General features: G+C 45.3%; 1 protein-coding gene across 1 annotated transcript; it reads left to right on the forward strand.

Annotated features, from left to right (window-relative positions):
• The first annotated feature begins 5,067 nt into the window (after positions 1–5,067).
• On the forward strand, positions 5,068–10,606 carry PROKR2 (prokineticin receptor 2). The gene is made up of 2 exons (XM_006921615.2): positions 5,068–5,539; positions 9,862–10,606. The coding sequence occupies exons 1-2, from the start codon at positions 5,082–5,084 to the stop codon at positions 10,556–10,558; spliced, it is 1,155 nt and encodes a 384-aa protein (XP_006921677.1). The 5' UTR covers positions 5,068–5,081; the 3' UTR covers positions 10,559–10,606.
• The last annotated feature ends 4,763 nt before the right edge of the window (positions 10,607–15,369 follow it).

The following is a 15,369-nucleotide window of genomic DNA, read 5'->3' on the forward strand; positions in this document are numbered from 1 at the left end:
ACGCTCTTGCACTAAAGTAACAATTCTCAAGTTAGTACAATGGGAAAAGTCTGGAACTTGCAGCCTGGTTTGAATTCCAATTCTGCCAACCATTAGCTGCGTGACCTTTGGAACTTGACCTCTCTGCACCTATTCTCTCCTGCATGAAAATTCCTGAATTTTTTACGGCTCCTTGATAGCAAACAACAGAATCCAACTCTGGGTAAATAGATCCAAAAAGGTAGTGAGGTGACTCACAGACTCAGAACAGCAGCTGAAAGAATAGGGAAGGCAGCTCTGGGATCCAAGACAAGGAGCTAATTGTGGTGGATTGCACTGTTTGGCCCCAATTCTTAACTCCTCCCTGACTCCATGCCCCGTTTCCATGTAGCTTTCTTATAGAGTGTGGGGTGACCTGCTCTAACCTATGACTCTGGATTTGGCCATGTGACTTGCCAATGGGATGTCATCAGATGTGATGCAAGGAGAGGCTTGGAATGGTTTTATACATCGGGACTTGCTTGCTCTTGTACCTCTGCCATCATCATGACGACATGCTCATATGAACCTGCTGGAGGATAAGAAACATGAAGAATAGAGCCAGCCAAGAACCACAGTACAACCATGCAAAGTAATGCCCATGTGACAAATATCCTGGGTGCTCCCCCCACCAATACACACACATACACACACACACATATACACACACTCACTATTTCAGTGCATATCTTCCACCTGACAGAATGGGCATCTCTTTGCCTGAGAACAAGATCAGATTCTCTGATCACAAGATTCTGCTCTGCCTAGGAATGGGACAGAATGACAGACTGGGAATTAATACCCCTCATTAAAAAAAAAAAAAGATATCCTACTATTTGGGACAACATGGATAGAACTTGAGAACATTTTGGTGCGTGACATAAGTTAGACAGAAAAAGATAAATACTAATATAATTAAATCTCACCTCTATGTGGGATCTGAAAAAAAAAAAAAAAAAGGCAAACTCATAGAATCACAGAATGGTGGTTGCCAGGGAGTAGGGATGAAGGATATGGAGAGGTGTTAGTCAAAGGGCACAAATTTCCAGATACAAGATGAATAAGTTCAGGGGATCTAATATACAGCATGGTGACTATAATTAACAACACTGTATTATGTACTGGTGAAGAGGAATTTTCACTCAAAAGGCTTATCAGCTCTTTCTTCTGCTTCTGTAGATATGCTTGCTGCAGAGGCCTCACTCAAAATTAACTAAAGACTCATCTTCCCTCTTGCTTGTTTTGTCTAAGCAACAAATGTAACTACCTGTACTCCCTAGCAACTCCAGGGGCTGTGTAACTCTTTAACTGCGTGCAACCCATAACAACTCCCCGGCTTGGTAATTGTCTGAGGACAAATTGACCAATCAGCCCATGCCAAATAAGCTCTATATAAACAAAGTTGCGACTGAGTTTCTGGCCCAGATCTTCTTTGGGACAGCTGGGGTAATAAACCTGAGTTCTCCAACTTTCCCAGTGCTGGTTTCTCCCGCGTCTTATTTTTGCAACATTTCTGCAACACCAGGAAGTTGCTAAGAGGCCAGATCTTAAAAGTTCTCACCACACACACCTGGAAATTATGTTTGATGATGGATATGTTAACTAACTTTATGTAGTAATCATTTTACAATATATACATGAATCGTCATTAAGTTGTATACCTTAAACTTATACAATGTTATATGTCAATTATATATCAATAAACCTGGTAAAAAATGAGAATTTTTGAGAGGATGGGGTTAGTTCCACATAAGGTGGAAAAGGCAAAATCACAGAATGTCACCACCCAAAGGGCCTCAAGAATTTTAAGTTGGAATCTCGGCGGGGTTGCGGTGGGGTGGGGGACGGTGGTTGCTGTACTTACTCTGAGATATGCTCTTTGGCTGGCACAGGTTATTTTGTTTTAACTAACCCAACAGAGTACAAAGTTCTGAAATTCCAGACTGGAAAAATGGGAAGATCTGGCAAAGCAGAGTCCATATTCCAAGCTGGCAATAATTGGTTGAGATTTAACAGTGGAGGATTCAGTGCCCTGCCACAGTTCCCAGTTCCAATTCTGAAAACCCAGAGCTTCCTGCTGTGCTTTCCAGCTGTATCAGTCACTAGAATTAGCAGCTCTTTAGAATTTAATCCCCTCGCTCAGTGTATAAGGAAACCAAGGACCAGAGTTGGAAGCAAAGGGCTCCAGAGTCACCGACAGAAATAAGCCCAGCTGGGATGGTTTTTGAATGGCCGAGGAATTTGACAGTGGAGGGCATCGCAGGGTTTTGGTAAGGACTCTGATAAGGGTCAGAGCTTAAAGCAAAGCAAGCTGCCCTCGATCCCCAGCTTCCTCACGGAGGGGTGTGTGTAGGTGGGGTCTTCCTCCACTCCCCACCCCCAAAGCCCACTCTGCGCTGGTAGGAGTCTCCCCCGCACCAGCTCTGGGGCACGAAAGAATGCACCCCGGGCTCCTATTTGTAGCGAGAGTGGACTCTGGCACTGGGCTAAAAAAAAACCTGACGCTCAGCTCCTGCACGGTCCACCTGCCGTGGGGCGCCACTGCAGGGCGCAGAGAGCCTTGCAGGTTGCTCCAAACCCGGCTACTGTAGTCCCATTGACAACCTGGGTACAGGTTGGAGCAGAAACCCCTGCGGGATCCAATCGGGTGAACTGGAGATCCCAGGCAACGCGGCCAGAGACCCACGAGCTCTGCGCCTCGGGCGCTGCAGGTGTGGGAGCCTATCGCTTGTCTTCCGCCTCGGATAGGAAGCGGGCGGAGGACCCCCGAGGCGGAGTCGAGTGCGGGGCGGGGCGCATCCGGCCGGGTCCGAGGCGCGAAGAGCTGCGGAGGCGGAGCGCCAACTCCAGCGGGAAGACAAGAGACCGCGACGCTCTCGGGAAGCGCGCTAGAGCAAGAAAGAGGGACTCCCCCAAAGCAGCCCCTCCGCAAGTACAAGTCAGGGTCCCCAGGGCGGAAACCGAGCAGCCCGGGCCGCTGAGCGCGCGAGGAGGAGGCACAGAGGCAGGTAAATGCTGCGGTCTGCGCGGCCCAGGTCTTCACTGGTGGGATAGGGAGCGTCTCCCAGGCAGAGGGAGCCAACGCCAATTTCTCGGGGGGTTTGGGGCTGCTTTGCATCCTGCCTCTCTGGGGGGGATGCGCGCAGGCTGGCCCAAAGGAGAGGAATTGTGGCTGGGAGAGCCCCCCAAACCATGGACACGCTGGGACCGGGCGGGGATGGTAAACTGCGGGCGCGAGCAGAGCGGGCGAGCGAGTGTTGGGTTGGCCGGCGAGCGCCAAATTTCAGAGAAGGGCGTGGGCAGGGGAGCACCTTCTTGAAAAGAGAGCAGAAAAGGGGAAGCGTCTCTGGAAAAATTCCCGCTCACCCTTTCGACCCCCATCCCCAATTTTCTTCCCGCCCAGAGGTTCTGCAAGCTTTGCTTTCCGAGCCCGAATTTCTGACTTGATTTCGGCCTGTGCCAGGGTGGCGCCTTTGGGGACCGCGCTGCTGCGCAGGGTAGTTTATCCGAGACTGGCGAGGAGGTGGCTCCTGGAGCGAGTTGATCAAGGGCAGGGAGTGCATCCCGCGGCAACGGGGCCGGGACCTGCCCAGCCCCCGCGCACGCCGCGCCTCTGGGGTCCTGGGACTGGAGAGCCGCGGAGAGTAGAAGCCGAGAGAGCGCGACTCCTGCTTGTCTCTGGCTGAGCACTGCTTACGGGCATTGAGCCTCGCATGCGACGGAGAGGCCATCAGTCGGGAAGATATCCCCGGCTGCGAACGCCTCTGGGACTTCCCTCGGGTGTGCCGCATGCTTACGCGCTGCAGATTGAAGTGTCCTTGCCACTCTGCCACTACTGTCCTTTCCTTTTCGAGGGCAGTTCCTGCCCCTCGGGATCCCCCTCCTGTCACAGGCCATGCCAGACATCCTGCCCAATTGGGTTCACTTCTTTCTACCAGCATTCAGTGGCCTCCACACTTGGAGTTGTTTCAGGTGTGCTAAGCGGGAGGGTGCAGGTGGTTCACAGCTGTATGACTAGAGCCTCCATTCCAGGTGTTGAGGTCCAGGTTTTTTTTTTTCCATCCTTCTCAACGCCTTGAATCCAGTGGTACCTTATCGCTTGAGGGCTCAATACTTAGAATTTATTTCCTCACCGTGGGCATCTTGAGAATATAAAAGACTTCGGCAACAAGGGACAGTTAAGTCCTCAGGCCCTCCTGGGTCCTCACTGACACTCTCCTGCCCCTAGGGTGTCTTTTTTCAGTTAGGCTAGGTCTTTCAGAGGACACAGACCTAGGTGACAGGATATGGTGCCTCCTAGTCAGGGATTCTTCTGGGAGGGAAATTGGAGGCCTGGTGATGAGGACAAGAAAGAGGGGAAACAAAGGATTTCTTTCTAGAGCTGGTTCCCAGGATGCATGGTAGCACCTGTATATTTCCCTCCCATCCACAGCCCCCTCCACCTGCAGAATCCTGGTTAGGATTCTCATTCCTTTATTCAACAGATTCCTATCCACCCCTGCTATGTGCCAGGCTTTGGGCTGGACAGCAAGAGTTTGGTTTACAGGAAGATTGAGACACACAGAGCATAAATCACTGCCCCAAGATAAAACAGCCTGTCCATGTGAAAATGGATTTGGTGATTTTCAAGTACGTGGTTTGCCAAAACAGGGAGAGTGCTCTGCTTTGGAGGAAAGAGCCTACTGTATCCCAGCCATCGGGCTTCATTGTTCCTGGCTAACGTGTTGCCATAGAAGCCTGGGCCGAAGCAGCCTTGGAAAACTTTCGGAAGACCCCCGTGTGGATTTCCCACTTACAGATCTCATGTTGCCTCTCCCCCATGCCCTGGGTAGTTCTGTCTGTGGGTAGGCATGGGTTCTAGTTGTCCTATACCTGAGGGACTTTGGGATAGTGCTACCAGGTGTTCTGCACGTTGTCCACTGGCTTTGTCTCTTTCCAGGATCCAGGATGGTGTGTTGAGTCTCCCCAATGATGTGGGCAGAGTGCTAGGCTCACTGATCCAGAGCAGAAGGTCTGGACCCAGAGTGCTCAGACCCCGAGAGCCTTCACCTGCAAGCTTCACCATGGCCACCCAGAATGTAAACACTAGTTTTGCACCCAATTTCAATCTACCCCAAGACCATGCCTCCTTGCTTCCCTTCAACTTCAGTTATGGTGATTACGACCTCCCTCTGGATGAGGACGAGGACATGACCAAGACTTGGACCTTCTTCGCAGCCAAGATCGTCATCGGTGTGGCACTGGCAGGCATCATGCTGGTTTGTGGCATTGGCAACTTTGTCTTTATTGCTGCTCTGGCCCGCTATAAGAAGCTGCGCAACCTCACCAACCTGCTAATTGCTAACCTGGCTATCTCTGACTTTCTGGTGGCCATCGTCTGCTGCCCCTTTGAGATGGACTACTACGTGGTACGCCAGCTGTCCTGGAAGCACGGCCATGTGCTCTGTGCCTCTGTCAACTACTTGCGTACCATGTCACTCTATGTCTCCACCAATGCCCTGCTGGCCATCGCTATCGACAGGTAAGAATGTTGGACTGGGGCAAAGATGGGGGTTGGGCCAGGCTGCTCCTTTCCTCACTTCAGCTCTGACAGTTGGCATTGCTTCAGATGTGAATGCTCACTGACCTATTATGGGGCAAGAGGAGACCTGGTTTTTTCAGTTGTGGTTCCCGTTCTCCCTAATGTGAGCAAGAGGGAGGCTCCTGAGACCCCCAGCTCTGGGCCAGGCCCCAGATACCACATCCGCATCAGATACAGGCATGTCATAAAACCATGAGTGGAATCAAACACAAAAGCAAAAGTAGAAAGTGTAGGCAGCTTACTACACAGAAGTCACATGAGAGTTAACCAGGGCAGCTTCTAGTCAAGACAGCATGTACCAAGTTTTTCTGTAACCACTACCCAAATAATGATATAGAACATTTTCATCACCTAGAAAACTTCCAGATGTCCCTTTAACAGGCAACTTCCCACCACACACAACCCTGATCTGATTTCCATCATCATAGTTTAATGTTGCTTATTCGTTAACTTCATAAAAATGGAATCACACAGGATGTACTCTTGTTTCTGGTGACTTTGTTACACAGCTGATTTTAAAATCACACAACAGGCTTGTTTGCAGAAAAGAAGGAAGGATATGCTTTTTTGTATGCATCCATACGCTCATTTTCATACATTTGCATGCGATGTTCTGGAAGTCTTAGCTCTGTTATAGATTTATGAAGTAAAATTTCTAATAGCAGCTTATAACAAATCTGACACGTTTTATTTATCTGAACAGTTGTAGGCCAGCAATATCTCTGTTCGAGGGAAGCAGTTTTGGTGTCACGTCCTCTTGGTCCATCATTACAAGCTGTGCTGAAACTCATTTTGATAATGTTTTTTAATCATCCTTTTTCTCTTTTGTCTCCTTTCAGCCTTTACGTTTTTCTCTTGTTCTCAGTGCTATTCAGGTTTGTTTTCCTTGTTAATCAACCAGTTGATTATTTTTCATTTATGGTAATAATATACACATACGAGACATCTTCCTTTTTATAACATAATTCCTTCAGAAAAGTAATTTTGTTATACCTTTGAGGCTCCCCAGCCCTGAAAACCAGTGTTTATGAAATGTACCCACCAACCAACTGCACAGAATTCCCCAGGGGAAATGATAGAAAGTATTGATACAGTGATAAAAGTCAGATTCCTGGGCCCCACCACCCCAGCCACCCTGAATGAGAATTCTTGGGCTAGGGCCCACGAATCTGCATTATATATCCAATTCCCTGAGTGACTCTTAAGGTTCACTCAAGTGAGAGTTATCACCCGTTCTCATCCTCTTCGTCCCACTGAAATCTTTGTCTTTCTAATGCAGCTTTTATTTGTTGTTGTTGGCTAACAGGAGTTTCTTAAGAAGCAACCATCCTGTTACAACACAAAGAGTGGTTCTTTTCCATCCCAAACCAGCTCCGCCCCAGTCAGCTTCCCAGCTCCATCAGCAAGTCTGCCATTTTCTCAAGCAGGAAAAAATTAGCATCCTTCTTTGCCTTTCTTCCTGTCCCATCCCCACCCAACCACCCACCCTTCGTGCTCAGCCCTACACTAAGTTTTGACAACTGCACAATCTCATTCCTTAGCAAGTCATAGCTGCACCATCGTAATGCTCCTCTGACCTGTCTGCACACCTGTCTCTACAATTCATACTCATCCATATTAAGCATCCAAATATCATCATTGATGAGTTCTCTTAAAATATTTCATGGCTTACAAACTTCCACGTTTCAGTGCCTAACAGAATACATGCTAAATCCTGACTCTAGCATTCCAGAACCTTTATAATCTGATGCCAACTTGTCTTTCCATTCTCATGCTGTGTATGGAGATACAGATAGTCTTTTCCCACAACATTGTATTTTAAGTGTGATAACCATGTCTTCTATCTTTCTGTCTCCGCAGTGCTTAGCACAGAGCCTTATACCTGTACCTTAGTTTGGTTTACTTCTCAAATCAACTCTAAGACAGGATTCATGTCCAGGTAGCACCCAGGAAGTACTTATAGGGAGAAAGGAGGTTAAGCACACAAGAGAAGGCAGTCAATATAGATTGCATTGTTGAGCAAGGTTCCACTGTGGGCAACTGATGTTTATTCCTCTTTGGAACTGGTGTAGATCACACTTCAGAGTTCTCTTAGATCACACTTCAGAGTTCTCTTAGGAGTGGGAGGTGGAAAGGAGTTGGGGTATTTATATACCAATTCACAAGTCATTGATGAGAGCTACTCTAAAAATGTGCAGATAGCTAGGAGGACTCTAGAAGCCCGAGAAGGCCTTCAGACAATGAAATGCAGATGCTGGCAGATGGGAGTGGACAAGTTTGCACTGAAGTAATAAAAGCAAAGGGAATTGAGAAGGGCACCGACAGCATCTGCTATAACCTGCTAAGTCCACAGGTTGCTGGTCCTGCTGTGTAAGCCCAATCTATGTATATGGAAACATAAAGCAGTAGAAGATACAGTCCTTGATCTCAGGGAGCTTTTCTTCCCACAAAAGCTAAAATAATCAAGTGATGGATAAGAGTAAGATGTGATCACTATGTTAGTGATGTAGTCTGGGAATGCTTCATGAAGATTTTGAGATTTAAACGTGCTATACTGACTACCTCTTACTCACCCCATTGATGAGGGCAGGATTCTCCCACCTTAAATAGTACAAGATGACTGAACACACTACAGCTGACGTTGAACAGATGAGACCAACAGCAGTTAATTTGTCTCATATACTCATAGCCAAAGGGAGGAGGACACTGCACACCATGCAAGGCCACGTGGGAGTTGCACTCAGGAATAGAATGAACCAGCAGGATCTGTGGGTAGCAGGCTTTATAGTGACAAGAGGATGTGTTTACCCTTGGTTTCCATAGGAGAATGTGATTGGCTTATCCAAATAATTCCGGCAGCGCAGTGGAACCCATTAGGTTGAGGATTGAGGGTGCAGCTGGTCTAGCTGATAGAAGAACTAGAGGAACAGGAAGCTTCCTGCTGGGTGGAAGGGTATATCTGGAGAGAAGAAGGAACCTATGGCTAGGTCTTTGAGGCCCTGTGAGGCTCAAAGATGTCGAGGCAGCACATGAAATTTCAGGCCTTATAATATAGGAGCCTAATAAATACCCTCTTCCTCACTCAGATTCTAAAGCAATTTAAAAATAAGGCAAAAATTAATAAGAAAGATAGATATCAAACTCACTTTTGTTGTGATTACACTGATACTGGATAATGGGACTTTTATCTGTGGGCATGGGAACCATTTCATACTCAGAAGTATGAAATGATGGGAGACACACAGGCCTCCCTAGGCACTTCAGTTTACCCCTTGGTAAATATGCCTATCCTACTACATAGAAATATCGGAAGGGCTACCTAGTGCCATTGTTGGATGCCAAAACCAGAAAAGCAAAGTTCATGTGTAGAGGACCTGAAGGAGGTGTTATTTAAAGTCATAGAGACCCTAGAAGGAGTGTTGACTTCAAGAAGCCCATCCAAGCAAATAGATGGCAACGAAGACCTTGCTTTATGGTGTCAAGGTGACTTCACACACCTCTTCTGAGCTTGAGTTAGCCCAGGGAGGTGGATGTAAAAGCTTTGATCAGGAGCCTGGATTCTGGTCCCTCCACCAAGTGAGCCTGGGGAAGTCACTTACTTCTCATTAGATTCTTTAGATTCCACTCCAAGCCCACCCTTACTCTTGTGCTCTGTAATGCCGAATGACACCTGGGGGAAGGAGAGAGAAAGCCCTTGCCCACTGCCCCCCAAAAAGGTCCCCACCTCTCTCTGAGGTCCACAGCCCCACTTTCTCCCCTAAACCATGAAATATTTCAAACGAGTTTTGAAAGTAGTATGTTCTTGGGCAGAATGGCAGGACTGAAGGCCAAGGTGGCATCAACAGGACTCATAATAATAGGCCACATGTATTTATTGAACACCTACTGCATGCCAAGCATTTTACAAACATTATCGTATTTAATATTCACGGCAGACCTGCAAGGTAGGTGCCATTTTATCTCATGTTGCGCTTGAAACATATCTCAGAGAGACTGATTCCAGACTCCAAAGCCCGTGAGGGAAAAGGCTGGGATTTAGTCCACTTATTTGACCCAAGGTCTGTGCTGCTTCCTCTAAACCACTCCAGTCCACCAAATACCAAATCGTGTTGCTAAAATAAGAGGAAGCTTGTTAAAGCTGGGTTAATAGTACATGGGGAATCATTGTGCCATTTTGTCTGCTTTTGTGTGTGGTAGGGTTAGATACTAATAATGTTCCCAAGCATGCGTCATTATTATTGATGGCTTCCTTCCCCCACCAGATATCTTGCTATCGTCCATCCTTTGAAACCACGGATGAATTATCAAACGGCCTCCTTCCTGATTGCTTTGGTCTGGATGGTGTCCATTCTCATCGCCATCCCATCTGCCTACTTCGCAACAGAAACAGTCCTCTTTATCGTCAAAAACCAAGAAAAGATCTTTTGTGGCCAGATCTGGCCTGTGGACCAGCAACTGTACTACAAGTCCTACTTCCTCTTCATCTTCTGCATCGAGTTCGTGGGCCCGGTGGTCACCATGACTCTGTGCTACGCCAGGATCTCCTGCGAGCTCTGGTTCAAGACGGTCCCGGGTTTCCAGACAGAGCAAATCCGGAAGCGCCTGCGCTGCCGCCGGAAGACGGTCCTGGTGCTCATGTGCATCCTCACGGCCTACGTGCTGTGCTGGGCGCCCTTCTACGGCTTCACTATCGTGCGCGACTTCTTCCCCACTGTGTTCGTCAAGGAGAAGCACTACCTCACCGCCTTCTACATCGTCGAGTGCATCGCCATGAGCAACAGCATGATCAACACCGTGTGCTTCGTGACCGTCAAGAACAACACCATGAAGTACTTCAAGAAGATGATGCGGCTCCACTGGCGTCCCTCCCACCATGGGAGCAAGTCCAGTGCCGAACTCGACCTCAAAACCAGTGGCATGCCGGCCACGGAAGAGGTGGACTGTATCAGGTTGAAGTGACCCTCTGGTGTTTCACAGGTGAAAATCCAAATGCCAGTACTTAGAGCAAATTTTACGGATAACCAAGTTCACAGGTGCATGGAGAAAGGGCAACTGTGTTCATGCCCTCGAGTTTCTGTATGCTTCTCAGTCATAGCATGCAATAAGATCACACACAAACCACAGCAGCTGACCTTTACTGATACTGCTCAGCACCTACTGTATGCACAACCACACAATGAGACTAGACACAAGTAATGGCAACTGACATTGAACATCTGTGTGCTAGCCAGTGAGATTAGACAAGGGCAACAGGGGCTGACATTTATTGATTACCTACAGTGTGCAAAAATATTTAAATAACAAAATAGCAGAATGGCCAGACAGAGGCCACAAGTGTTATCTGGACTCACTCTGCACCTTCCCTTATTCTGTATCTCATCAGTGCAGAAATGTCAAAAGACAATAAAATAAGACACTTAGACATGATGGAAATGTAAAAATAAGTTTGTCAGACTATGAGGTTTACAGCCTCATGGAAAGAGAGTTCATGGTATCATGTTGAGCTTTCCCACTCAGCTCCTACTACCTCCCTTGGACATTCTCTATGATTCTGGCTGCCAGAAAATTTTTTTTCTCATAACTAGGCCTTTGGTTATCTATGATGGTGTAACCTCAAAGAAAGAACCAAAAAATCTTTTCCACTGATGCTTGAAATCTCATTAGTCTTTTGGGAGAAGACATAATCTTGAAACAAGGATTACACCTTAGTGTAAAGTATTTCAAAGTCTCTAGTGTCAGGGAGGAAGGGGACCTAGAAAGGGGTGGAGCTTGCCACTGGTAATAAACATAATCTCTGTGGCTGTTTTGCTGAGGCCTGGACCACTTTTCAAGGGGGAAAAACAAACAAACCCTCTTTCACAAACTGAGCTCTACTTGGAATCCAAAGGCTTGGATTCAAGTCCTAAGTCAAAGATTCACGAGACCTGGATGTTTACTCTCTCTGAATCTTAGCTTTGCTTCAGTGAAATAAGAATGATGAAAATACCTGTACTATATTCACTGTATAGGACTGTTGAGAGAGCCCATTGAAGTCATACGTTGTGAAAGTGTTTTTCTACTATCTGAGTGATAAGAATGGATAAGTGATATCGAATGGTTTGTTTGGACAAGGGAAACCCCATCCACTGTGGCTTATTATGGAGGAACATCCCCACTTATTTATCCCTATTTGGACCAGAGACCCCCTGAACTCTTCACAGAACAGCACATCTACATTGGGGCACAAAAGAAATCCCTGTCCTGCATAATAATCTGGAAGATTCAATTTTAGAGTCTCAGTGACCTCCAGGTTTTCAGCATCCCCATGATCCTAGAAGTGTTGACAATTTTCCCTGCATGTTGCATACCCCAGGACTGCATAATCTATATTATACATCTGTGGTTATTGTGTGCATTTGTTTTAATTCCTGATTTGTTTTGAAGCAAAGACTATAGAAATGGTACCTAGTTTGATAATGACCCATCCACATTTGGTCAACTATTTTTCTATAGATACAGGGTTCTTTCATTGTTTGCTTGTGGTTTTTTAAAATTAACGTTTGGTTTGTTTACTCAGCAGTGAAGTTTCAGTCAACATTTTCTTCCATCACCACCTAACAGACACCTTCAAGCCCAATCAGTGCCCAGAAAATGGAAACTAACTTTAGAATTAGCCTAAGCCAATTGGTTTGTCAATTCTGATTTTAACAGAATTATACAATACATTCTAAAGCTAAGCAAGTAAATATTGGGGGTTATCTGCATTTTGACAAATATAATAATAACCATATTTTTATTGCCCCCTTCCTGACTCTTCTAATAAGATTCTTTAAGAGTAGACTGTATACCAGTTGCACCTGTCAACAGAATTCAAACCCTCTTTTTGATCCTAAAATATACCATTCTCTATTTAAATGTAACTGAAACAATTTTTGTAAATATCAGTGTGTATTTGTAATTTTCCAGTGTTTTCAAATTAAATAACATGTAGACTCTTACCACAGTGTTCGATCATTTTCTCCACTAATCTTTTATACGTGTTAGTATATTTAGATATAAATGAAGTAATAGCCATTAAAACAGATCAACCCTGAAACATAAAAGGAACTCGGACGTGTTTTTAGAACAGTAGCAGCTCATACCAGCAAACAGCCTCATCTTGGTTACATCCCTCAAGCTTACAGCCCAGGGGTGTATTCATGCATACAAATGAGCCAAGAACCACTACTCTGTGCCCATGTTACCCCTTTATTTTAAAATCGTCTTGTTTAATGAAAACTACTGTTTGCATGGAAACTGTTCATTCATCTCAATGGTAATAAATTAATTGCACTTGTGTTTAAACTTCTCAAGACTAATGATAAGCTTAAAATACTTTTAAAGTGCTATGATATAGATATATTTATACATACTATTATATATTGAAAATTTAATCTCATTTGGCAAAACATCCATTTTCTCAGCCAGAATAAGAGAGATTGTTTTGTGATAAAGCTATTAGAGATTTTTCTTTTAGTATCCAACATCTAAAATAAGTTGATTCTGAAAAAAAAAGTCAAAATATGGCTTTAAGCCCTTCAGGCAAACCAATTCCAGACTTATAAGGAAGAATGTGACATGTGGGAGATGATTAGAAAATTTAAAGTGAGTTTTATCTCTAAGAGAAAATGATGGATTTGAAACTTATCTCTTCAATTTAACCATTATCTCTCCCTTGGGCTCAAGAAGATACACATGCATGTGCACGCGCGCACACACCAATAGGATATCAGAACAGGAAAATACCTTTAAAGGGCATATAACTCAACTTTCTCAGATGAGATAATCTAAATTTCAAATGAAGGAATGACTTACTTAACAAAGCACAACTAACACTTGCCAAAGCCAGAATATTGTCCCAAGGTCTTCACTGTGGTCCAGTAAACTGCACTCGGTAACTGCCCTCCTGATTCCAAAGGAGGACTCGCAGAATGCTTAAAGGGCCATTTAAGCTGGTTTCTGACCTCAAGGGAGAATCTTAAACTGCACAAAAAATACCTTCCCTCTCCCTGGCAAGCAAAGAGTGCATCCCATCCAAGGGACTTTGTAATCCAGACATCAGGATTCCAGAGAAACCGGAGGGAATTACACCAGAACAACTCTCGCGTTCTTGCCTTTCTTGTTCTCTAATACTCTGGCTGTAGAATGTCTGAACACATTTGACTTGAATGTCCAGGGAGCTATTAAGTGATGCTGGAGCCATAGGAAGGCATATTGTGACAAGAGCTGACCCTGGCCCCAGGTGGTGGAAGAGGGCCTTATGTTCAAAAACAAAACAAGCCTGGGGCCACCCAACACAGTGTGCAATCTTCACACAAGTTACTACTGCTGATCCTGAGCAGCTGTCCCTTCTAGGCACCAAGTCACCCTCTCTCCTGAAGTCTGCCAATCAGGCACACATCACCTCTTGGGGTTGCTTGAACCACTTACTCCTTTTCAGGTGTTCAAAGAGCTTCAAATATAGTAGTTTTTCCAAGAGATAAACTGGTGTAGGATTAAAGAAAATGTGACACTTTCTTCAGTTATAACTAATTGATTGGAGGCAAAGGATTCTTCAGAATTTAAAACAATCACTAAACAGGGAAGTAGGCAGGGGATTTGCCTCCAAGAAACAGGGAGGTCAGTCCTTGAAACAGAAGGCCATGTAGACACAAGGTCTTGTATGCCTTTGTTGACAACCCTTTGTGACATATGAGTCATAGGCAGAGATGAAAGAGGTCATCTCTGGAATCTCATTTAATGCTGACCTTGGGTTCCCAGCTCTGGTTCCAGCTCCTAGACAAGATCTTAACATATTCCTTTGCCTGAATTCTGCTGCAGGGATGGTCCAGGGTATGCAGAAAAGGGTCTCCCACCCACTCACCCAGTTTCTGTGCTGACTGCTGCTGAGTAGCAAAAAGGATTGAGAGATGTAAACCTGAATCTCAAAGCAACTTTCAAAATAATATATGATTAATTCTATGTTAAAGTTGAGACACTGGAGAGACACTATAGGCACAAAAATGGAGGGAATTTAGAAGACATTCCTTCCAGCCTTAAGGATCAGAGAAAGTTTGGAATGGAAGTAGTTAGGCAGAGCCTTCTAAGATGGGAAAAGTGAGGAGAAGGTATCCTAAGGGAACAGAATGAACTAAAACGTAGATGAGGGGAAATGAGATGAAATATAAGTGGAACAGCAAATCGATTTGACCAGCACAAAGAATGCGGAGTGTTTAGAAGAACAGACTCAAGGAGCAGGCCGGAGAGCAGGATAAAGAAAGAGGCCAGGCGTGGGGGTAGACCAGCAGCCTGCAATTCACGGTCAGACAGAATTAGGTTCAAACAGTAATTCTTACTTAATCATGTGAATTTGGAAAGATAACTTACCCTTGCTCCGGACCTTAGTTCCTTATGTGTAGAGTAGGAATAATAATAGCACTTACATCGCAGGATTATATGAAGATTAAATATATATCTTAGAAAAAAATGCCTAGCACATCAAAAACAGTCAACAGATACTAGCTATTCTTTTTATAATGATTAATTCTGGGAACAGAATGTCTCCTAGATGAATTCAGAACATCTGTCATGTATAATGGATATAATATTTGGGGATTATCAAACAGGAGTATTTCTACTTTCTGTTATCCCATGTCCCTGGTATCTTGGACTCCCAATGGTACCTGGCCAGCTCAAATCACAAGATATCTTCCATAGGTAGAGAAGATGCCCTCCCACCATCAAGGTTGAGCCAGGAAGTTTAATGACCCTCG

Source organism: Pteropus alecto, unplaced genomic scaffold (genome assembly GCF_000325575.1).
Source record: "Pteropus alecto unplaced genomic scaffold, ASM32557v1 scaffold45, whole genome shotgun sequence".
In the NCBI taxonomy this organism is placed as follows: Eukaryota; Metazoa; Chordata; class Mammalia; order Chiroptera; family Pteropodidae; genus Pteropus; species Pteropus alecto.

Bases quoted from the DNA above. Each gene is read 5' to 3' on its own strand.
- PROKR2 (XM_006921615.2), top strand. From the start codon at position 5,082: ATGGCCACCCAGAATGTAAACACTAGTTTTGCACCCAATTTCAATCTA. The intron at 5,540-9,861 runs GTAAGAATGTTG...TTCCCCCACCAG, and splicing joins CTGGCCATCGCTATCGACAG to ATATCTTGCTATCGTCCATC.